Consider the following 24,739-nt stretch of genomic DNA (forward strand, 5'->3'; position numbering starts at 1 on the left):
ACTGATTTTAGGATACCTGGGAGTTTATGCTTGTGAAAATATGTGGGCTCCAATTGTAAAATGTGGCCTATGAAGGATTTTGTTCTATTCTTATGTCCCTCAAACAATTCTCCTAAAAATGTAAGTCTTAGAGTAACTTTTTTCGGAATTATACTCTGAGATCTTAGAATCTAAGGATTGTGATCTTTTAGGGCATCCAAGATGCTAACATTTAAGATTGTTTCTTTGGGCAAACACATGCAATAGAAGCCAAACACACTGGTATAGTCTTGATGTACAACTCAACAATATCACAATAACTAATCCAGTCTGAGAGGCCTGCCTCTCTCCTGAAAGATGGGTATCTTCTCTTCTGAAGGCAATGGCCTTACAGTATAAGTACTTTCCACAGGCTCCACCTCTTAAAGGAGTCAGCAGCACCTTGCTTACACTGGCAACCAGTCTCCAACACACTGCAGCCAGCAGTGCAAACCATGACCAAACCACAGCATTTATACAATTATTTTTATAAGAATAGGATCATACATAATGCAGTTTTCACTAATTTTTAATATTTATCCGTATGAATGTATATTCTGTAATCCATTCCTACATATTTTTTTTTATTTGAGATAGGGTACCACTATGTAGCCCTGGCTGGCCTTTACCTCAGTCAGTCTCCTGAATGTAGAGATAAAAGCCAGTCTTATGTATTTGTTCTGACTATGTGAATTATTTTCAGTTCTATACTTAGAACCAAGGCTTGTAAGCATCACCTACATCACTTGATTTAAATGGGTATTTATGGAAGGACAATTGCTCCATCTATTTCCAGACTTTATAGTCATCCTATGTTATCATACTAATTGCAAACTAAGGCTTACAGAGACCAAGAAGCACGTTCAGGATCACATAGCTAAACAGAATAAAAACTAAGTAATTTTCACTTCTTCCAATTAAATAAAAAAAAATCCCAAGATTAGCTAACTGATATGGCCAGGAAAATGTAGTTATCAAACAGAATCCTGGTAGATTGTTTTCTCCTGTTTCACCTAAATATTTTGTTAAAGGTGGGTAAAAAGCACTTGCCTCAAAGACTGACAGCTTTAGTTGAATCCCTGAGACCCACATGTGGAAGAAGGTAAAACTAACTCCCACAAACTGTCCTCTGACCTCCATGTGCATTCTTTGACACACCTACACAAATGCATAAGTCTGTGTGCATGTACATGCACAGTGCAATAAATGCAAATGTGAACACTCTAGTTACTAACTCTCCTCGGGTCTTCCTTTCATCCACTCACAGCAACTTGATTACATGAAGATCAGATGACTAAAATTTGATACTACTAAAATATCTTGTACTTGACCACACCTGAAAATTCTAGTCAAAGCTCATGCAGTTATAGTAAAGCTGAAAGGACACAGAAGATAGCAAAGTCTACACAAGTAGACATGCAAACGTAAGAGTGTAGGTGTGTGCATCAGGACATGCTGCTATGGGATGTATTTAAACTGTGTGTATATGAAATAGAAATAAAGTGGTTCTCAACCTGGTTCAATTTTAAGTTCAATTATAAGTTAGGTTTTGTGGGAGGTTGCTTTTACTAAGTTTAATTTGAGGTTTAACTATGCTTGAGACATACTGAAGTGAATGTGATAACTGTTTTTTAAATGCTACACATTCATTTTAGAAAGACTTCCTACTTTTAAAAATGTTCTTCATGTCATCTAAACCAAAGAATTCCCAAGATTAATCACATTATTTTTATATTTAAAAATGGATATGTCTTTTCTTTTAGATAAGTCAGTATTTAGTCCTATATGCTCACTTAAAAATATTTATAATAATCGGCTTCTGATTTATCTCACAAATGCTAACTTTCTTTTAATGACTCTTTTTTTTCCTCATACTCTATATACTACCTAACAAAGCTATAATTAATTACACGGCTGTTGTACCAAAAAACAGATTTGTATAAAAGTGCAGCTAATGAGGCCAACGGCAAGGGTTTCTTACCATTGCTGTCTTAACTATCACTCAGCTACTTGCAGGAAGAGGAAATCAGATTGCAACAAAATAATTATATAAAAGATTACCAGTTCCAGGCGAGTGTCTGACACCTGTAACCCTAGCACTCAAGAGGCTATGGGAAGAGGATTGCTGTGAGTTCGAGTCCATCCTGAACTATATAGTGAATTCTAATCCAGCCTAGACTAGTTTTAGATCTTGTCTCAAACAACAAGAAAACAGAACAAAGTAAAGGCTTAAAAGTTTGATCTTGCATTAAAAAAAAAATTAAAATGTATGCCAGTTTCACATATGCTACAAATAAAATCAATATGAAGAAAAATAATTTTATACTATATAAGATCTTGTAAGCCCCAGAATGCCTAGAGTAGGAAGAGTCAACATCAAAGATCTCAAAATTAGTGCTTCTTTAGTATTTCTACTAGATATTGTTACAACAGTATTTCAAATATTTTCAGCAATTTGAATTAAACATTCAAAAGTGCCGATCTGGACAAAAAAGTGTATATATATATTTTTTCACTTCAGCTGCTCATGCCCTAACGTGGAAACTATACAGAGGTCAGAACATCTCTTGCACAAAGATACCACACAAATTAGTGAAGCATTTCATATTTCTACAGGGCTAAAAAGTTAACAACATCTCCAAAGCTAACACAATGGCTTAATGCATATTGGTCGTTGCCTAACAAAAGAGAATGTTTACTTAGAATCCAGAAACCACCTTCGCATGAAAATTTACAATGAAACTAGGAAAACAGGCTGTGCTACTCTGGGAAGACTGTTTTCCAAGAAGGAACAGCACACAAATAGCCTCAAACCTAGTATAACAGCAATCATGATTTACTCCACTTAGACCAACTATAATAGCAAATGTGCCAATTTACCCCACTAGACTAAAATTTCTCCATTGCAACATATTATATATAATCAGTACTAATATAGTCCTTAATCCAGTTTGCAAAGAACATCATGTCCCCATCAACCTGCCTTCAAAATAAGTATGTTTATGCTCATGGATGAGTGTTGCTATCTACTTTGACAGAGAAACTTCTTTTTGTAGCGGTCAGTGGCGACTAGAGACTCACAACTTATCATGGTATGGAAAATAATGTGTTTAATGACCAACCACAAATGGGAAATGATTGACCCCCCACCAAGGCTCAGAAGTAGGGATAGAAAGAATGTAATAGCTAAAGGATGGGTAGGGGATGCTGACTTTCAGGCATCACAAGGCTGCCCCATGCTGAACTCACATGAGCTATGATTGACAGGACTTGCAAAAGAGTAGGCCAGTAGAGATCTTCAGTGAAATGAGCGTGACTCTCCCTGATCTAGATGCAGTAAAGGTTGGTAGTGGAAGGAGAGACATTTTCTTCAGGAGTGTAGCCACTGTTAAGGTGTCCAGTGTCTGTAAATCAACCCATACCTAACTCATCGTGTTTCTAAAAACAAAACAAAACAAAAGACAAGAAGCAGGGCTAGTGGGAAAAGGAAAAGAATTACTGCAAATGAAAGATTCAAATTGCTTAAGACAGCACTTAAGTATTATTGCAATGTTTTTCTAACATTTCTAGAGCATATTAATCAAAGAAACTCCAAATGAGAAAGAAACAGTAAGATTTAAGGCAAATATTAGGCAACTTACAGTACACTGCCTGTAATTTACTGAATTATTTGACTATCTAAAGGTAATAAATCCTTTTCCAAATCTGGGTTTTGTTTTGTTCATTTCCAGTTCCATCTCCGTCTACTCACCAATACTTCACAAATATACCAGCAGTCCAGTTCAGTAGTGTCAGGATAGCAAACGTGAATCAGCAGGGGTGACACAGCCTAGCAGAGACAGCCAGGCCTCTGCCGAACCAGTGGAAGTGACCAGGACCAGCAGGGATGCCAGGAGAATTTCTCTGCCATTCAAAGACACAAGACCAAGAAGCACTGCAAAGCTAGCTATGCAAGCCTGATCATTGTCCACTGAGTCCTATTTATACTCCCTCCAAACATCACATGTCCTCCATGGGTCTTGCCTCACCACCGTCTTGCCTCAGCACGGGTCTGTCTTAGCAAAACTTCACCTGAGTCTGTAACAGCTGAGATCACTCTGCTAATCGGCGGAGTCCCTGAAAACTACAAGAAGCCACCAGCACACCACCAGAGGGTTTTTTGGTGCATTTCTCTCTATGGAGTCACTACAAATGGAGCTCAGCTACACAATGTAAGGCTAACCAATACACGTGCGTCATTAGCAAAGAATCCTTCATCACGCTTGCTTTAGCAAAACATCCTTTCACCTGGGTCTGCTTCAGGAAAACACTCTTTCACGTGTGTGCCCCAGCAAAACACCATCCGACACAACTGGCTTTCCAAAGAAACCATACGTTTCCACTTCAAGACTCCTAAAGTCAGTCTTGGGCCTCTACTCACACATACTTACACACATACAAGAGCATCTCCAGACACACATGCGCTCACACATATGCAAACATGCATATACACACACCACATACACGTGAGATGAAAAAGAAGAAATGGACTTAAGCCAAGAAAGAATCCAAAATGGGGAACTGTGAGAAGAACTGGATGTTGGCTAGTAAGAAGCCTGGACTCAGGCAGGATAAGAAAGCTAAGGACATATTAAAATATACAGACACCTTAGTAGGCTCATCTTTTTCCAACCTCAATTACTGGTACAATCTGAACCTGAACAGTCTAATAAATAAACACATCATGACTAGATTCTTTCAAGATAGAAGACAATGGTTGAGGCAAAAATTGGGCGTCTTGGCTTTGCAAGGCCCATTCCTGATCAGTCAGCACTTCAGAAGTCACAAATGCCATAGGAAACCCAATAGTAGAAGAAATGGCCGCTGAAGATGAGCTATCTCTGAGGATAAGCTTCTGCTCTGGGTGATGACTTTCTTCTACCAAATGCTGTGATAAAACACTGACCAACTTGGGGGAGGAAATGGTTTACTTCAACACTTCCACATCACAGTTTATCATTAATGGAACCCAAGGCAGAAACTGAAGCAAAGATCATAGGAAAATGCTGCTTACTGGTTTGTTCAGCTACCTTTCATATCTGATCTCCTCTCTTGATTCCTTCAATGATGAACAATAATGTAATGTGACAAATAAGCCAAAAAGACCCTTTCCTCCCTCAAGTTACTGCAATAATAACCCTAAGACAGTCAGCAGTAGTGGTGGCACACGCCTTTAATCCCAGCACTCAGGAAATTCTCTCCTTCCAAGTGACTCTAGTTTGTGATGGAAACTAACCAGCCTACCACTGCAGTATACATAATAACCAGCCTACCACTGCAGTATACATAATAACCAGCCTACCACTGCAGTATACATAATAACCAGCCTACCACTGCAGTATACATAATAACCAGCCTACCACTGCAGTATACATAATAACCAGCCTACCACTGCAGTATACATAATAACCAGCCTACCACTGCAGTATACATAATAACCAGCCTACCACTGCAGTATACATAATAACCAGCCTACCACTGCAGTATACATAATAACCAGCCTACCACTGCAGTATACATAATAACCAGCCTACCACTGCAGTATACATAATAACCAGCCTACCACTGCAGTATACATAATAACCAGCCTACCACTGCAGTATACATACGGTTCTGTGTCCTCACCGCTGCTTCCAAGATAGCACATCTTTCAACAATCACTCACAGATCACCATATTACCATTAAGAATTACAAAGTCTTGTTTCATGCGACAGTGCTTCCTAAAAGGCAGCAACTAAAACTGTTATCCCAAGGTCCCATGGCAGACTTATTAAAACAGTCGCCATTAAATCAGCTCCAGCCCTTCTGTCTTCACTTGGAAATCCTGTAATATCTCTGTCGGCCATCAAGTGAAACTAGGAGCAGGTCGTGCTATCTCTAGTGAGAGTGTGATGTTTTCACACATGCTTCTTCAGTAGGAAGTACTAAGTAACCGAACTAATGCCTATTAGAAAACCAAGAAGAAACAAAGTACAGAAGCATTCCCTGGAGTTTGAGGGTCTCTGACACAGAGGTAACATTTAGAAATAAGTGTGGACAGAGATACAGGAAGTATTCCAACATAAAAAGATCAGCGCTCAAGAACAAAAGAAAGGCACCAAATGAATAAAGGGATTTGAGGAGCCATTCAAGGAAGATACAGTCTATTGAAACCTAAATGCTATTGGACCCGGTAGTGACCTGTTTTATGTCAACCTGACACAAGCTACAGTCATAAGTTAGGAGAAATCTTCAATTGAAAAAATGCTTCCACCATAGGATCGGGCTGTAGACAAGCCCATATGGCATTTTTTAATTACAGATTGATGGGGAAGGGTCCATCTCATTATGGGTGGTGCCATCTCTGGGCTGGTAGCCCTGAGTTCTATAGAAAAAAAGACTTAGCAAGCCATGAGGAACAAGCCAATAAGCAGCACTTCTCCATGGTCTTTGCAACAGCTCACGCCCTCCAGATCCCTCCCTATACTGAGTTCCTCGAATGATGGGCCAAAATGTGAAGTGTAGGCCAAATAAACCCTTTCCCCCTAACCTGCTTTTGGTCATGGTGTTTCATCTCAGAAATAGAAGCCCTAAGATAGACTCTAAGGCATCATATTTCTTTCTCCAAATATTAAATCTTCCAAAACCAAAACTGAAGCCATCCGCCATCCATTTACTAGTGACAAATAATTAATTCTAAAGTTAGACCAAGGGCATATTCATTGGTCTGTTCCAAAGCATCGCATCTTTTCGAAAATCCGCACAACAAACGGAGAATACAGAAATTCTCTTAACTTCATTTTAAATGAAAGCCTCTTGAGTTGTTTTAGCCGCAAACATTCCTTCCGCCTCAAACAATCAGTGTCTCCCAACCTCCCCTGGAAATAACGGGTCTGGCAAAACTTTATCAAGACGTTTTAAAGTTCATCCAGTTTCCAAAAAGAGAACGAGCAAAAAGTGTCAATGTTCAGAGTAGGCAAAGAAAGTTAGATTCGTGCACCACGAGCTAATACAAGGAAGGGGCTCTCACTCCACAAACAAATCTTTCTGACTTTACTTTGGAAAAGTTGCACTGACTCCAACTGCAAGACACTCTTCCCTTCTGAAAACTGTGCCATTCACACGACTCCTGACACTAACAGGGGACTCGGGAGGTCGCCCACACCCGCCGGCTACGGATTCAGAATACGTGCAACGGTGCCGCGCCCTGTTCTGACCCCGACAAGAAAAGAAAAACACTCGTGGCCGAGCTCACCAGCCTCTGACGTGGGGACGCAGTTCCACTCGGTCTTGGTCCCGGGAGCGCTCAGGTGAGCTCGCCTTGTCGCCTAGCAACGGTGAAGCTACCCGTTCTTCCGCACGCGTCAATTCCTCCCGCCTCTGAGTGAGTTTTTAAACGGTTTTGTTTCCGGGTCGAGCGGGCTTTATGCAACGGAAGGTCTCTTAAGCCTCCCTTGTTTAGTCTTGCGGGAGGATAGATTCTCGGCGGAGCGGCGGGTGCTGTCGCTCTGGGGTCGTTTCTCCTCCCTCGAGTTAACGCCTCCTCTCCCGCCAATTGCTGAGCGCCATCAGGCAGGCGCCTCACCCAAAGCACCAACCCTGCTCATAGCTGTGCTCCAATCACAGAGGTTCAGCCCCGGGGACTACTTTACAGTCCGGGAGGCGCGTAGGAAGAAGAGGTTTTGGGGTACTGTAGTTTAGCACTGTTGGGAATGCACGGAGGTGGGTGCCAGAGATCACCGGAAGAACTACACTTCCCAGAAAGGGCCGGGGCATCAGCCGAACCTTTGCTGTCCAGCCCCACGCTCTCTCTCAGAGTCTGTTCCGCTGTAGAGGTGACCTGACTGCTTGAGAAGGCCTTTGCAGGTGCAGAGATCAACCTTGCGGTTTGCAATAATGGTGAGTGTGGGCTCCTGAAAGCTGCAGCAGCTCCGGCCTCTCGGCCTCCTCCTGTGCTTGATGGATGCGCTTTAGAAAAGCAGTAATGCCAGGCGCTGTCCTTCGCGCGGTTTGCGAAACCCGACACATCCTCGCGTCTGTCGCAGTAATCCAAAAATTGGAAAGGGGTTTGCTTCCATTGGAGATTCTTAAAAGGACTCTAGAGAACTCACTGTCCTTGGAGGGGCGGGTCTCAATCCTTGCGCAAGGCTGAGGGACAAAATTTTCTCGGAAGGACCTTAGAGGATTTGATGCGGGGGGGTGGGGGGGGAAGATGAGATTTGATGGGAGGGTAAGAATTGAGTCCTAACTCTATTTTGCCTCGTAAGCTCTTGGAAAGACTAGGCCTCTGATGTTGAGGTAGAGCCCCAGGTTATGATCCCAGTTTTCAGGAGACATGTTTCCACCATATTTAATTTAAAAGAAAACAAATGTTACTGAAAACCTATTCTTGATCTCCATTTGTAATGCCAGGACTCATTAGCATCGCTAGTCAAACAGTGCGGACATTCTTTCCTACCCTGTCATGAATTCCAAAGACCTTCTTGCAGATGCAACGCAACCATCTTGTTGAAGCTCTAGATCTGTCTTGTCCCCAGCTGGGGGTGGGGGTGGGGGTAAAAGAGCTCTGACGTAGGACTAATCTGTGTGCTGTTTGAAGGTGACATTTGCCACCAGACTGGAAATTGCTACGTATTTTAAATTTACATTTTAAAAATACTTGTTCTCCTTTAATCTCAAGATGGAGAGTGTGGGATGAATTGGAAATTTTTGGATGAATTGGAAATTTCACAGAACCCAAAAAGACATGTTTTCAAACAAGGACAAAAACTTCCTCAACCTCTATAAGAGACCCTAAGGGGATAACTACTACCCAGTCATCGTTGCCTAGTTATTTTGGCACATAAGTAGTGGTTTAAATTATAGCTTAAGTAGTTTCTACCTTAATAATTTTAGTCATAAAATGGCACTAGTTACCCAAGAATTTCAAACTTTAGGCTATTAGGTCTATATGAAAACCTTTTTTAAAATCATCTTATCCAAAACCCCACTTCAAATACTAAAATTTGGTTTGCTGAGACCCAGAATATGAGTTGCTCAAGGTCACAAGGTTTGCACCCAGGATTGTATTATCTGTTTGGCAAGTCACTTCATAATCCCCATTAGGAGATAAATCCACAGTCAGCATGTAACATCTGATAGCTTTGTTCCTTGTCATTCAGAGTGTTGAAATTCTGAAGTTGAAAGGGCATTTAGGAATCGTTTCATCTAATCTTAAAACAGCCTGGCAAGGTCATTGATTTCCCAAGGTCGGGAAGATCTAGGGCCCCTGGTTAGAGTGTTGAGTTTGTTATGTACTAGACAGAACTGGCCTACCCCAAGAAGTCAGTCACATCTAGGCCAGAAGATATGAGCTGTTCCAGGTAGAAGAGTTCTGTGATGTTGCAGTCTCACATGATTCAGAACCATCTTGCCTCCCCGGAAAAGGATGTGAGAAAATTGCTGCTTTAGAAAAGAACTGTCAGTTCCAGTCAGTGTGGTACATATCTTACATCCCATCTCTTGGGAGGCAGAGACAGACAGCTCTATGATTTCAAAATCAGCCTGGACTACATACCGAGTTTCAGGCCAGCCAGAGCTGCTGCATGGAGGAGACCTTGTCTCATAAAGAAAGAAAAAAAGCTTAGTTTGTTCGTTCTCTCTCTCTCTCTCTCTCTCTCTCTCTCTCTCTCTCTCTCAAGCCAATTCAAAACCTTTTTAAAAGGAACCATGCCATTGTCCATAGGGGAGTCAGCCAAGAACACCTAGAGGAATCTGAATGATACCTTGTATCTTTTATGTTGCAGAAATACATGTAAATAGAAAGTAAAAAGAGAATGCTATTCTGAGGAATAACAGAGAGGAAACTTAAATTCAAGCCTTCCAGCTAAACAGCACGTTCTTAAGACAGCCTGTATCTGCAGGAAGGTCATTAATGCCCTGCCAAGAGAGAAGTCATTCCTTTTTGGGTGTTGGCAATATGCCCAGATATCTGAGCAGAGAATAGTAACCTGCACTGGCACTGTTACACTGTGAGAAGTCAGTGAGGCGCTCCTCTCCTGCTTCTCAACTGCAGTATCTCAGGAAAGCAAAAGAACCAAACTGTTGTCTCCTTTACCTACTTCATCATCAGACCTTCAGATACTAAAGTAACTCCTTAAGATGGAACTGGCCGGGCACAGAAGGAAACTGCTAGGATAAATTAACTTGATTCTCGGCCACAACCTCTTCACTACAGACTGTGATACTGGGAACACGTTTTTAATAAAAGGCTCCATGACATTGTCCTGACCATCAGCTAGACTTCCTGGAAGGTTGAACTTTAAGATGGGATTGGCACTTTCCCCTCAGTTCTGACCCCAGCTTGCTTCACGTTGTTCGAGTTGAACTTGGGTGGGGGCTTTGGGCAGTGATGATCTTTTGTTGTTTTTGAGGCAGAGTCTCACAGTAGCCCACACTGGCCTCACTCTTAGGAATCCTGACCTTTCTGTTCACCTACCAGCCCTAGGATTGCCTCTATATGTCACTATGCCTGGTGGCAGTGTGCTTTTGTTTTTGTTTTGTCTTCTCATTACCCTTTTGCTTCACCCTTAAGTTAATTCATTTAGTAAATTTACAATGAAACCTGTATGAAGAGCACAAATTTTAGTCAAAGGAAAACTGCTCTGAAAACATCACACTCCAGCTTGAGTGACAGATGTGTAAATATGTAACTGCTAGTATTAAAGGTGTGTACCACCACTGCCTGGCTAAAACACCTTCACTTTTAAAAGGCACATCCAGTTTGCTTCCAGTTGTGTACCTCTCAGTCTTTATGGAAGCAGCTATTTCTTAAGCAAGTATTTGAGTTCCAACTGTGCACTCTTTTTATCTGGTGGGATGTAACAGTGACTAGAATTTAGATTTTAGGAAGATAGTGAAACAGGCAAAGCCCAGAGAAGAGGGGGACAGCCTCTCCCTTCTCATTTAACTTCAAAAGGCAAGCTGACAAGATGAAATACTTATACAGGATTAAAGATTGGTCTATAATAGTAATGGTTCCTGATAATATCTCAGAACATAAGTCTTATACAGCTATGTATAGCAGAAAATAACCATGTAGAATAGTGTATTCTATTCATACATATAGTTTATTTTGGACATAGATATATGTTTTATTAAGTTCATATTAATATAGATACATATTTTATTAAAGTTGGCTTATTTAGGTATAAAATTTGATGTATCTAGAGATAAAGACAACTAGGAGAGAAATCCAGGTATCAAGAATTTTTCTCCATACATTTCTGAGGTCTTATCTTTTGGTTATATTTTTCTACTATCCTAGGTATGGTTTTAAGGAAGAAATCCAAATAAAGTCTGCTATGATCAGATTTTATAACAATACTTATTTAGTGCATTTTCTGTTTTGACCTCTGGGTACCGTGCTTCTGGGTACTGTCAATTTCAGGCTGTCCGTCTTGCCATCTCAGAGGAATGAGTCACTAGGAGAGGCGGTTATAAATAAAAAGAAATCAAATATTTCTACCTCATTTAGTGGGCCATTTCTTCATGGCAAAGAGGGACTGGGGTAGCCCTGAGTCCTGTCAGTGCTCGGCACTGTCAAAGAAGAAAACAATTTATCTTGGTTCTTTTATTTATTTATTTATTTATTTATTTTTATTCTCTGGGCTTAGTTTAATTTTTTTCCCATTACTCAGCACTCATTTTGAATACAGTTGTTATTTTTATCTATGTACCTTATTTAATTTAGTCTCTTAGCCTGTACAGCCGCTTCTTTCTGTTATATAACTATTGTATTCCCTCCCCCGGTGGTTTCTCTTCCTTCTTAAAAAATAAATTTTCTTTTGGAATCAGACTGTCAGCTATTGCCATTGTGATTTAGTACAATATTCAATACTAAAATTTATTATATTTCAGACATTAATAATTTTCTCACTTTTTTTCTCCTTAAAAAAAACTAAAGATTTGGACAGCAAGAAGGCTCAGTGGGTGAAAGGAACTTGCTGCCAAGTCTGACAACCTGAATTCAGTCTCTAAGACCCACATAATGGAAGGAGAAAACAACTCCCACAAGTTGCAGCAAGCTGTGTCACATGCCCCATACCATACACCTTAAATAAATACAATTTTAAAAATTAAGGCTTGAAGCTGGAGAGATGACTCAGCGGTTAAAAGCACTGACTGCTCTTCCAGAGGTCCTGAGTTCAATTCCCAGCAACCACATGGTGGCTCATGACCATCTATAATGGGGTCTGATGCCCTCTTCTGGTGTGTCTGAAAACAGTTGTAGTGTACTCCCACACATAAAATGAATAAATAAGTCTTTTTTAAAAATAAAGGCTTAACCCTGAGGATAGCAGTGCACACCATTAACATCGGCACTCAGCGGGCAGAGGCAGGTTCATCTCTTGAGTTTAAGTACAGGATTGTTTTTGCTCTTGGGCAGTTAAGTCAAAGCAGGGTTGTTTTATCCAACCTTTTTGGCTCTCAGTAAAGGGAAAGTGTTAGTCACTGCTACTCCTCTTCCTGGTGTGCGGGACTAGTGAGGAGTGGGTCAGGGATTTGCATGATAGAGATCTCCAAGGCTCTTCCAGCCTACCAGGGTTTATATCACCACATAAAATAGATAGGACATTGTGGCCTGCTTTTTGGCAACATGCGTAAATCCAGTTCTGCACTTTTTAGTTCTGTTCCTATTTAGTAAGAGTTAAAGAAGGCTTCATAAGCATGCCGCCAGAGGCCACATTTCATAAGTTGCTTAGCTCATTTGTACATGCTGTCTTTACTAAAAACAAGCCTTTCGTTTTCTAAACGAGTCAAGAAGGGACTTTATGGTGTCATGTTCACTTTTAAAGCATGCATTGCCTTATTAAGGTAATCTTTTTCATTACAGCCTGAACCAATCAGAGTCCTTGTGACTGGAGCAGCCGGTCAGATTGCATATTCACTGCTGTACAGTATTGGAAATGGATCTGTCTTTGGGAAAGACCAGGTAGGGGCGTGTCTGTAAGCCTTGGCACTGTAGTAGAAAATGTTCTTAATAAGGGTCTGGATTTAGTTGCAATGGTGAAGGAATAGGCAGCCCCAGAAATGTAATGAGTCCTTTGCTATAAATCAGAGACGAGTAAGATGGTTATAGGCTACCCTGTGGGCACTGAAAATTACCTGGAATCAGAGCTCTTCCGCCTGGTGTATTTCTGTAGCTTAGTGTAACTGACCAGCAGGCAACAATCAATGTGTCACTCACTGCTGAGAGTAACTCCTGAGGAGGGGCCTGCAAGAAAGTTGTAGAATCTGTCCTTTCTAATCATCATGTTTTGAACCCAAATAATCAGACGTGACATTTACACCACAGGAAACAGGCACCCCTAATTCTAACAAGTCTGACACGTACACTAAAATCGTTTCCTTAAAGTCTTTTTAATTTTTTTCTCTTGACCTACAGATGATTGAATTTTCCCTTCATGTCAGATATCATAGTTGTCTATAGTTAGCTATTTATAAAAAGAAATCATTGCTGCAGCTACTAAGCAAGCTATGGCATCTCCCTTCCATAATTACTGAAAACTAAATATATACAAACAAACACGGGGTGGGACTTTGTGTGAGAGAGAACGCTGTGACCGCACCGACCTCCGCCGTAACCACACTGCCTGCTGTCCTTGCTCTTTGGCAGCCCATCATTCTTGTGCTGTTGGACATCACCCCCATGATGGGTGTTCTGGACGGCGTCCTGATGGAACTGCAAGACTGTGCCCTTCCCCTTCTGCAGGGTGAGTTGGGAAGTCAAAGAAAACAGATGATATAGCACTTCGAATCTTAACCAAAGGTGGATTTTTTTAAAAGATTCTTATTAAAGATTGTCAGCTAGAAATTGTTTCACAAAAGTGTTTTGTTGTTGTTGTTTAAACTACATTACTTTTTAAAAACACAAATACCAAGAAAAAATAAGTATAAAAGCAAGAAGCTATCAGTGGCAAGTCAGGGCTTGTTTTCCCTCATGCCTACATATAATTTCTAATACTTACTAAATATAATATGCGCAAGGATTTTACATCCAGGTTGTTTGCATTGTGCTGTTATTTGACGTCTATTTAGAAGTAATAGTAGTAGCATCCTGTAACAGAAAATTTTCCATTGCAAGGGATGTTCTGCAGGCTGCGTGCTGCTCTAGGTGTTAGTTGGTTCCTTGTATATTTCCCCTTTCATTTGCCAAGCACTGGTTTGAGATGGATAAAGTGTCCTTAAACTGCCCAGCTTAAGGGAAAACATGAACTCTGTGTCTAGTCAAGCATTTCCTAGAAGAGTGATTCTACAGATCATTTGTTGGGTGGCTCCAAACTTTAGAGTCTACACACCTGTTTGTGCCAGCCTTTCTGTGGCTTCTTTTCCTTACAGCCCTTTCCAAGTCAGTCCCTCTGTTGCATTTTCTATTTACATCTGTTTTTATGCTGGGTCCTTCTGTCACTAATGGCCCAGTGTTCCCTCAGACTGCTGTAAATGTGGCAGGGAAGGGAAGGCTTGACAGAAAAGGAAGATAGATACTTTTTTTTTTCTTTCGTTCCTCCATTTGGGGTCTCAGCAACCTGACTGACATGGGTTTACTAGCCTAACACTTTACAGATAGAAATGCACACTCTCAGCTATGGCCTTTTCATGCGCTCAAAGGAAAACAACTTGCATGTTCCTTGATCAAACAACAAGTTATATGTTTATCAGATTGACACTGAGTTCTAGTTGAGCTCTGGACCAACCTCCCTATCTTATCATAGTGGCACTAATTTCCTTATGCCTTAGTTTCTTCATCTGTGAAATATGAAGATTAAATTTGATAGAATACAATTCTTAGCATTATCCTATTAGAATATGTCCTGGTAAACATTATTTTTTCAGTTTGTGATTGGCATCTTAAACCTTGGAGTAATTATAATCTAAAGGTGAGGTGAGTCAGTTTTTCTTTTGTGTTATTGGTGGTTTTATATATATGTAAGCACAGATACATATATACATGTATATATATATATATATATATATATATATATATGTATATGTATATATGTGTGTGTATGAAAAAACAAATGCATTCTAATTATGTAAATAATAAAAGCTATAAAGCTATTTTAATTGAGGTAATTATTGATATAAAAATAAAAAATAATTATTGACTTTCTGCTGTGTTCTTAGGGGTCATTAGGCGAGTGTATTATCTTTTTTTTAGGCCTCTGAAAAGTGCATTAATGTGAACTATGAAAGTAAGCGTTTAGCAGTTTGAAAGAATAAGGAGATTCAATATGAAAGGGGAAACTTCGACTTGAGCATTTAAGTAGCTCTGTGTGTTGTCTGCCATGTCCACAGATGTCATTGCAACAGACAAAGAAGAGATTGCCTTCAAAGACCTGGATGTGGCTGTCCTTGTGGGCTCCATGCCAAGAAGGGAAGGCATGGAGAGGAAGGACCTACTGAAAGCCAATGTGAAAATCTTCAAATCCCAGGGTGCTGCCTTGGAGAAATACGCCAAGAAATCAGTTAAGGTAACTCGTAGCATATATTATGAGGTTGGTTTCTTACTTGTGTTTCAAACTTCTGCTTTTGATGTTTAAACACCAGAACTGCTTGTATTAGTCTTTGGTTCTGTACAGAGGTCACTGTGTACAGATAGACATGGAGGGAAGAAGATAGACCTTTCTTGTGCTGCTTGCTGTGGGTACTTGTTGAGACTTTCAGAGTCATCTGTGTGTTCTGGAAGGTGGCTGCTGAGTGCTTGTTGTCAGTCACTGCAGATGCAGCTTCTGTGTGTTCATGGAATTGTTACAGCTGTCTCATGACTTCCTCTTCTGTCTCTGTGGCTATTTATATTCATTCTAAGTTTGTCTTAATGTTCCAAAGCCATTCTTCACGAGTGACCTGTTTGTAATACTTCATTGTTGCCTATATTTTTGCTTACTGTAGATTTCATTTTAAATAGTTAACTTTTCTCTGTAATCATTAACAAGGAACAAGAATGATTAGGAACACACAGGTCTCTTAGTGAAAGATTACAGAGATACTCAGATGTAAAATTCAGACTGCCTGGACTTTTTACATGGTAATTCTACCTCTGCAAAAAGGGGGCTGGGGGAGGATTTTGCTGAGGAAAAAAGATGTTATGTATATATGTTTGATTGACTGGCTGTAGAGGAGTTGTGAAGATAATCTGTATTTTACCAAATAGCCCAGGTAATTCTTAGGATTAAGCCAGTTTTTGAAACACTTAGTTCACAAAAACAAGCTGGTTTCCTAAAACAGGAAACTTTTATCAATGACTTAAACTCCAAGACAAAGCTTTAGCTTTCTTGTTTTTTTGTGACAAATAGACGATCTGTCCCCATAGTAAAACATAAAGATGTGTCCCCCTTAGGTCCTAGATATTGCCAGCTGGAAACTGACTTGTGTATCATAGAAACCTGATATAGAGGCCCTGTGAGGCGTGTTTTAGTCCAGTTGTATGACAGGTGTCAATGTGTGCTCTATGCCTCCACCCATCTAGGTCATTGTTGTGGGAAACCCAGCCAATACGAACTGCCTGACAGCCTCCAAGTCGGCGCCCTCGATCCCCAAGGAGAACTTCAGTTGCCTGACTCGCTTGGACCACAACCGAGCAAAATCTCAAGTAAGAAAAACGACTTTTAAATTTTAAAAATTTCAGCTTTGAAACCTTTTTCTTTTACTTTTAAAATAATTAAATTTTGCTTGTGCATTTGTTGGTTTTGTTGAAACCAACAAAAAAAAGGGGGGAGGGAGTCTAACTTTTTTAGGAGTTAAGGAGCTGGCCTTCCTTCATAGTTTTATCTTCAACTAACCAATTGTGAACCAATTGTAATATACATATATCCAATTATAACTCAGTACAGTTGACAATGTTGTCTCACTTTAGTAGTTAAAAGTTACTTACAAATGAAATAACACATGACATATAATTTAGCTTAATCATGTCATAGATTGTAGAACAAAAACAAAAGACCTGAGTGGTGTATGTTTATAATTCATTTTTCTCTGCAGCTAATTTTGTTTTTAATATTCAATTTTAATCTTTTAAAATGTTTTGTGTAATTATTAAAGTCATGTTAAGCCTTATTTCTTGGGGGCTTAGATTTAGATGTCAAAGGAAGCAGTGACTCGGAGATTAGCAGTAGCTTCTCAGGACATTGGGAGCCAAGCTACTCACCCAGGCTAGCTTCTGTAGCTCTCTGGTCTTACGTTAGATGAAGTCGGAGTTCTGCAGTACAGTGCTCTTCCATTTTCTCCAGCACTGTTTTGTCCACTCTGCTTCACCACAGATCATTGCTTCTGTATAGTTCTGCGGAATTGCACTACTTATCATGTGAGCTTTAAGAAAACAATATGTGTTTAAAGTTAAAAAAGGAAAAGAAAAAGGGGAAAAAAAAAAAAAAAAAAAACACTGCCTTACACCGAGAGTTGATTCTTTCAATTCTGGAATATCCAAATAAGTGAGAAAATAATTTACATCTGTTAAGTTTCCTGCTAATTTGGAGCTTTATATGGGTTTTAATTCTCGTGGTGACTGGATGAGGTGTTGTGCTTGTTTTACAGATAAGAAACATGCGACTTTAAGTGATCAGGAAACCTTCCTGAAGGCATAGAGTACTAATGCTGGAACCTACTAGATTCACAGACTCTAAACTAAACCCTTGTGTATGTTCTATACAGTAGTAGTGAGTAAGCTAAATACATTTTACTAGCTCTTAGCATGATGCTATTACATAATAAAACATAGGAAAGATTCACTGCAATTATCACTGTTTTTATTATTAAGAGAGATATAGCCTAAAGTTGAAAGAGCCATGCTGTAAATATCTTCTTCAACACTCCAGTTAACTTAGACAGTTATTAAATAATCTGTGAGATGCTTTGGGCTATAGGTAGTAGTAGTCACATGGTGGCTGGAAAAGGAGGGATTTGACTGGGAGCCAGGTTAGGCGTGAGGGGCAGTGTAGGCGAAGAGAACTTGACTGCAGTTGTCAATGTGGGCTGACCAGTGAGTCCTCAGTTCCTACAGAGAATGTGGTGAGATGACACTGGCAAACTGCTCCATGGTCTTCTTGAAGCCTTGGTAGCAGCAGCAGTTGGACAGTTCTGCTTCCCAAATCTCACAAAGTGGCACTTTGTCCTAATGCTTAAAATAGTTTCCCTTGTGGGGGCAAAAGTCATGAGTGAACCAAGAGCGAAGTTTTCCTGGTGCGTCACTTCGGGCACAGTCTGCTCCTCACAGGCCTTGGCTAGGCAGTCTCAGTATTTCAGTATGTCAGTCTGGCATAGTAAGAGCTGTCAGAGTTTTCGAAGCAGCATTTTCTTCCTCTTATAGAAGTTGTTATCCAAATGAGAAGTAATTAAACCCAAAATAAAATTTTCTTACAGGAATCATGACAAGTCCTCCATGATTTGTTCAAAACTTTAAAAACTTTAGTTACCAGTGACTGAGTTATCACCTACTGAACTCTGTGTCTGTGAAACCCAATGCTAGATGTATGCATGCATAAGATATATGTATATATAAGATGATTTGACAGAGCTACCGCTGGTAGGGAGGGAAAAATTAGGGCTGGAGAATTAGTCAAAAATGTAATAGATCTATTTGACAAACTTTAAAGTTTGCCTAAGAAGCAAACTTTAAAAATGTAATAGATCTATTTGACAAACTTTAAAGTTTGCAAGAAGCGTCATCCTTTGTATGCATCAATTTTACCCTGGTTCTGACATGACTCACAATCGGGAGCAGCATCTGCTAGGCACATAATACCTGTGCTTTGTTAGCTCAAGAGATCAAAGGAATAAGAGACCGTAGGTGACATAAACAAAGGAGGGGAATCTAAGGGACCTGCAGTGAGGAGACCTAGACACAGTTGGTCCTCATTAGTTTTGAGTAGTTAAAGCTGACATTCAAGGGGTCAAGAGTGCTTAAGTTCTTAGTACACTCTGGTTTTTACCCAGAGTATAAATATTAGTATAAATATTCATAGATGTTAAATATCTTGTTATAAAAAGACTGTGTGAGCAGATTTTGTGTAGCTACAGGCTAATGCAAATGTTCTGAGTGTGTTTAAAGCGTGCTGAGTTGTCTTAAATACATTTCAGCTTCAAATATTTTCAGTTTCTGCTAAGTTTTATCAGAATGACCATTCTGTCATAAGTTACATCACAAGACTTCTTATTTTCGTCCACAAATCTATAAAATAGGGGCAGCCACAGTTTCATAATGTGAGTCCCTTCAAATAGCAATGTCTCTAATTATAATTGAAAATTAATTTGTGTATTGTACATAACAAAAATATCACCAGATTAGGATAAATATACCTAAAGTATCTGACCACAATGACAAGGTGGCATCCCATGTAAGAGGAACAAAACAACACTCATATTTATGTATTAGAAATCTGTTCACCTATTGGTCACTGTTTTATGTTGAGGTCCACACTGCCCCACGATTTGGGGCTAAGTGTGCTCTGGTCAAGAGAGGGGAGTGGGGTGGAGGGGCAAGAGACATGAAGAGTGGAGACAAACCAGGGTGTGTGGTCAAGTCTCTAGTCTCATTTCTCTTATTGCCTTCTCTCTCTTATTGTCTCTTCCTCTCTTATTGTCTCATTGTCTCCCTCTTATTCTCTCTTCTATTGCCTCCTATTGCAAGGAAATCCTGGGTATTTATAAGCACAAGCAGGGGAACACAGCTGAAGACACTTTACCACGTGCACCATGCAGCTGGGGTCACTAAACAGCAAAACAAGATATGTGGGATAAACAAGATGTTTATCAGAGTGTGCTCAGCTGTTGTAGGCTGTCGAAAACCAAATCTCATGTCAGGGTATATGGCTCGAGATGGCTGCAAAGTTGATAGCTGCTTTCTGCTAAAAGTCAGCTCGCAACAGTTTCATACTTGGTAAACTGACTGTGCTAATAATCTAATCATAAATTATAGGGTGCTCTTAGATACTCTACACTGCAAGGTTTCAAGTTCATAGTTGTTGACACCATTAAGTGTTTTAGGATGTTGCTGAACAATAAAATTTGCTCTTTTGAAGTCCACGTAACTTGTATTTGCTCAATGTGTCAGAAGCTCTTTGCCTTTACTTAGGGGCATCTGTCAAACAAGTCACAATCTGCAATAGAAATTAATTGCCTAACTGATGTGTTTGTTTTAAATTGAACTAGATTGCTATTAAACTCGGTGTAACTGCTGATGATGTAAAGAATGTCATTATTTGGGGAAATCATTCATCAACCCAGTATCCAGATGTCAATCATGCCAAGGTGAAATTGCAAGGAAAGGAAGTCGGTGTGTATGAAGCCCTAAAAGACGACAGCTGGCTGAAGGGGGAGTTCATCACGGTAAGCAGATTGTGAGCCCTCTGAGGGAGCAGTCAGCCAGAGGCAGGCACAGCACACTGCTGAGCTGAGTATCTGCCAGGGCCTTGTGGGACCCTCAAGGACAGCTGCTGTTTCACTATAATATATTCTTTTGGAGTGTGCAAAAAGATGGTTATCATTGTCTGATGTGACCTGATTTATGACAGTTGAGATTCTCCAAATCAGAAAAACAGATCCGTCCACTTCTGTTTCTACCAAAATCTGCTTCTCTGTATTTAGTGTCACGTGTTCTATAGGAATGTCTACCTTTACAAAATGGTGCTTCTAACTGAACTAGGATAGTAAGATTAACATTGGAGGGAACTCTTTAAGCCATGCTTGCAGTGGTCTTTCCCCGCAGGGTAAATGTGGAACTGATGAGGATTGTACTGGCATGCTCAGGTAACACTGTCTCTCTGTGCCCCACCCAGACTGTGCAACAGCGTGGCGCCGCCGTCATCAAGGCTCGGAAGCTGTCCAGTGCAATGTCTGCTGCAAAAGCCATCTCAGACCACATCAGAGACATCTGGTTTGGAACCCCAGAGGTGAGGGTTCTCATTTGTACAGCCATTCTTCCTGTTTTGTCTTTGGGTCCTGGAATATAAAAGGGCAATTAGGCCAGTTGAGTTCATTTCCTAGCCCACATGCCTGCTAGCCACGGAGCCCCCGAATGTTGCTTGACCTTTCTAAGCTGTGCTGTCAACTGTTCCATGATGTTTATCACACAGGATTTTAGGAGTTAAACGCAGTTATATATGATAAGCCATTCTTTTTAAAACCAGTATTGAGCCATTATATTCTCAACTATAAAGCAAGGACAGTGTTTGGGGCTACAGAGATGGCTCAGCAGTTAAGAGTGGTTGCTTCTCTTGCAGAACAGCCAAGTTCATTCCCAGCATCCTTGTCAGGCAGGTCACAACCACCTATAACTACAGCTCCAAGAGACCTGTACACACATGTGCATGCACAGATAGACATAAACACAAAAATTTTTAAAAATGTTTAATCTTTTAAAAAAATGAGTGTGAAGCTGTGACCTATTTTACATATGATCTGATGTGCACACTGATGAGGTGATGTCTGTGAACCAATGTGGCCACTGGTGAGTCACACACACAGTAGTTATGCAGGTAGTCAAGGGAGTCATGTTTTCATTGTAGTTGGTTGTTAGTTGGTTGTGTAAACCAATCCCTGTAAGCTACGATAATGTAAACTTTTTCAGGGAGAGTTCGTGTCGATGGGTGTTATCTCTGATGGCAACTCCTATGGTGTCCCCGATGACCTGCTCTACTCGTTCCCTGTCGTGATCAAGGTGGGGTGACATGGAAGAGGAATGCACACACACATATACACACACGTGTGGATATGTATAGCATACATGTATAGATACTCGTTCCTAATGCCAAGGCTTTAATTCAATACTGAAACTAATCTGAAAGCATGATTTAACTCTTACTACTAGATACTTTGTTTTTACAATAACTCTGTATTGTACCCATAAATAGAATTTTATTTTCTCACAAACCCATAGTACTCAGCATTATTCTTCATTATAACCATGGTGTAGTTCATTATAACTTTCTGTGGATTTCTTTGAAAACTCAGTGCATTTCAAACTCGAGTATCATGATATTCATCACTTTGGGACTGACCTGAGGGAATGAAGAAGTCGTAGGCATGTTCAGAAAGCTGGGCCTGGGTGGGACAGGCACTCTGATAAAGTCGAACCAGCAGTATCCTAGAAACTCAGAGCTGAACAGGAGGCAGATCACTAACGTGGGCAGTCTCTGAGGGGGCAGTCATGCAGGAGGAGAAGCTGCGGGTGACCTGGCTGACACTGAGGGGGTAGTCATGCAGGAGGAGCTGCGGGTGACCTGGCTGACACTGTCTGCACACTGTCAATATCACTACCAGGACTAGGGAAGCTCTGCCATCCCCACATGTCCGTGACATGGTGGTGCTCATGCTATACATATTTGTGCATACAGGGCATACTTGCTCCCCGCTAGAAGTGCTTCTGGCTTGTATATTAATAATTTGGGTTCTAGGCCTCTGGAAGAGCTCTTCCCTAACATGTAGGAGACCCTGGCTGGGTTTCATCCCGAGTATGATTTTTAAAAGTGGACTCCAGTTTAGAGTCAGGCTTTAAAACAGGTGTACTTTGAGTTACCATTTAAGCTAGGCTGTCCCCTGCTGAAATGTCACTGTCGCTTCAGCTGAAGCTCTTGCCATTGTTCTCTGACAGAATAAGACCTGGAAGTTTGTTGAAGGCCTCCCCATCAATGACTTCTCCCGTGAGAAGATGGACCTGACAGCAAAGGAGCTGACCGAGGAAAAGGAAACGGCTTTTGAGTTTCTCTCCTCTGCATGACTAAACAGTGGTACTGATGTCAGCAAACATCCCAAGGCTGAGGAATCAAAATGTCGTCTTTGAGCCTAGTACCAAACAGTAAGAATGCTACATTCAAATCATGAACAGCTAAATATTTTAAATAGTGTGTGCTTGGTGATTTGTGAAAAGTCTATCATGTTGTTAGTGCTGCAATCTAAATAAAAGTATATTCAAGTGAAAGTCTCAGCCCCTATTTCTAGCTTATATTTAGTATCTTCAAAAAAAAGTCAGACTGCCCATAGATTATAATTTTACTTTTTTTAATTGAGTAGAAGAAATAAAGATGGAAAATATTATGAAATAAAGCATTAGTCTCTAACCTAGACAAGGAAGCCCAGTCTATTTCAGAGGGATCCCATTACTCAAATGATTTATATTTTAAATCCTTAAAGGTTGGCTCATGTTTTGCTCATAATTTGATTTTAAAGTTAGCTGTAAGAAGGTTGCAGATAATCTGTCTTCCTTATATTCTATAGCAGAATAATGGAATCATTAATATTTGATAGCCAGTAATACCACACTATTAATGTTTGTGAGCTAAGATTATTAGAAACATAATACTATGTTTTTGAGGCAGTCTGTTTTCCATGAGAACACATGCATTGTTTTTTTGTCTTTGTGCTTTTAGTGCATTACTCAATGCAATAAATAGTACCATAATCTCAAGGCTTGTTATAATACCCTTTGTGGATATTCAAATACTTGTTGGTTAGATTTGCTATTTACCTGTATTGGTAAATATTATGTATCTTGGCGCTCGCACAGTATTTGCCTATACCTCACGAAGCCCTGTGTTCAATTCTCAACATCACCCAGAACTAAGCATAGTGGTGCATGCCTGTAATCCTGGCACACAGGAGCGTCAAAAGCCAGAGTTATCCTAGGCTACATAGTCCATGGCCAATATGGGATGTGTGAAACCCTGTCTTTAAAAAATTGGTTTCTTTTTTAATAATAAAATGACCTATTTTACCAGCTCGAATGGGATCTGGAAAAGAAAAAAGCAAGGTTTAAAACTACTACGAGAAGAAATAAAAAGCTACTTTTAGAACTTCCGTTAGTGAGAAGCATAAAACCAAAATTGTATGTGAGTTAATAAAATTTTGCATGAATTATGAGTGTGTGCCAGATAAGTTATTCTCAGTCCACAGCACATCCTTCCTTGCTCCTGTAACACAGGAGCTCAAGACTCTGCATGCCATATTTCTTTCATACTTCATTTCCCAGCTGTCTTTGTTTTGAAAACACAAAATTTCACTAGAGGTGTGGGAAGTGCAGTGTCAGAAACAGATGAACACATTGGTCTTTCCTTGGTGTCACATTTATTGAAGAATAATAAATTGAGAAAGCATGACAGTTTCATTGACAGAAATTTGCACAAATACCCCAGATATCCTGGATCCATTACCCCTTGAAAACAGCGATCACTCTCAGAAATCAAATCTTAAAGACTGAAGAAATCATCCTACCCATACCTCAAACCCTCTGTGGTAGCATTAAGGAAGCTGTCTAGGCTGCAGATAACAGCTCTATACCTGGTTCCCCCATTCTTTTTGTCATGTTTGCTATCCAAGACTAAATCACATGGTATAAAACTCCCAGCTCTGAAAATTTACAAAAGCCAGGTTTGTTCATGGGATTTCTCTGAAGACTGACGTCCCCACATCACTTGCCATGTCTTTCGTGCCTATCTATCTCTGCCTTTCTATGCTGACTCTCGGTGACTGAAGTGCCTCTCCAGGTTTTAAAGAGAAGCCTCTTTCTCTTTAAGGCTCTGTTTCGCTGGTTTTGACACATTGTTTCTTTCTGATTGCTTTCCCAGCTGAAGGTTAGATCATGGTCTTAAAGCCCTGTCTTCTAATAAACTTCACTTCTGAAGGGTAATTATAAATCTGCTCCATTGCTATTTATTTTATTTAAGATTCTCACAT

At 40.2% G+C, this 24,739-nt stretch overlaps 2 protein-coding genes across 22 annotated transcripts in view; one reads left to right on the plus strand and one right to left on the minus strand.

Moving 5' to 3' along the window:
* Positions 1 to 7,523, minus strand: part of Wdpcp (WD repeat containing planar cell polarity effector) — a 265,444-nt gene extending 257,921 nt beyond the window's left edge. For 7 of the 21 annotated variants that reach the window (XM_076938063.1, XM_076938045.1, XM_076938060.1 and 4 more), the window contains exon 1: positions 7,293 to 7,515. The gene's annotated coding sequence lies outside the window, so the exon portion shown is untranslated. Of the gene's footprint in view, positions 1 to 3,267; positions 3,457 to 3,769; positions 3,922 to 7,292 lie in introns of all 21 variants that reach the window. The other 14 variants (XM_076938062.1, XM_076938046.1, XM_076938058.1 and 11 more) reach the window with 7 other exon arrangements.
* Positions 7,524 to 7,679: 156 nt separating this feature from the next.
* On the plus strand, positions 7,680 to 23,923 carry Mdh1 (malate dehydrogenase 1). The gene is made up of 9 exons (XM_034508382.2): positions 7,680 to 7,936; positions 12,912 to 13,010; positions 13,695 to 13,791; positions 15,374 to 15,549; positions 16,545 to 16,667; positions 20,222 to 20,398; positions 20,848 to 20,961; positions 21,639 to 21,728; positions 22,662 to 23,923. The coding sequence occupies exons 1-9, from the start codon at positions 7,934 to 7,936 to the stop codon at positions 22,785 to 22,787; spliced, it is 1,005 nt and encodes a 334-aa protein (XP_034364273.1). The 5' UTR covers positions 7,680 to 7,933; the 3' UTR covers positions 22,788 to 23,923.
* The last annotated feature ends 816 nt before the right edge of the window (positions 23,924 to 24,739 follow it).

The sequence above is a fragment of the Arvicanthis niloticus genome, chromosome 7 (assembly GCF_011762505.2).
Source record: "Arvicanthis niloticus isolate mArvNil1 chromosome 7, mArvNil1.pat.X, whole genome shotgun sequence".
NCBI classification, from domain to species: domain Eukaryota; kingdom Metazoa; phylum Chordata; class Mammalia; order Rodentia; family Muridae; genus Arvicanthis; species Arvicanthis niloticus.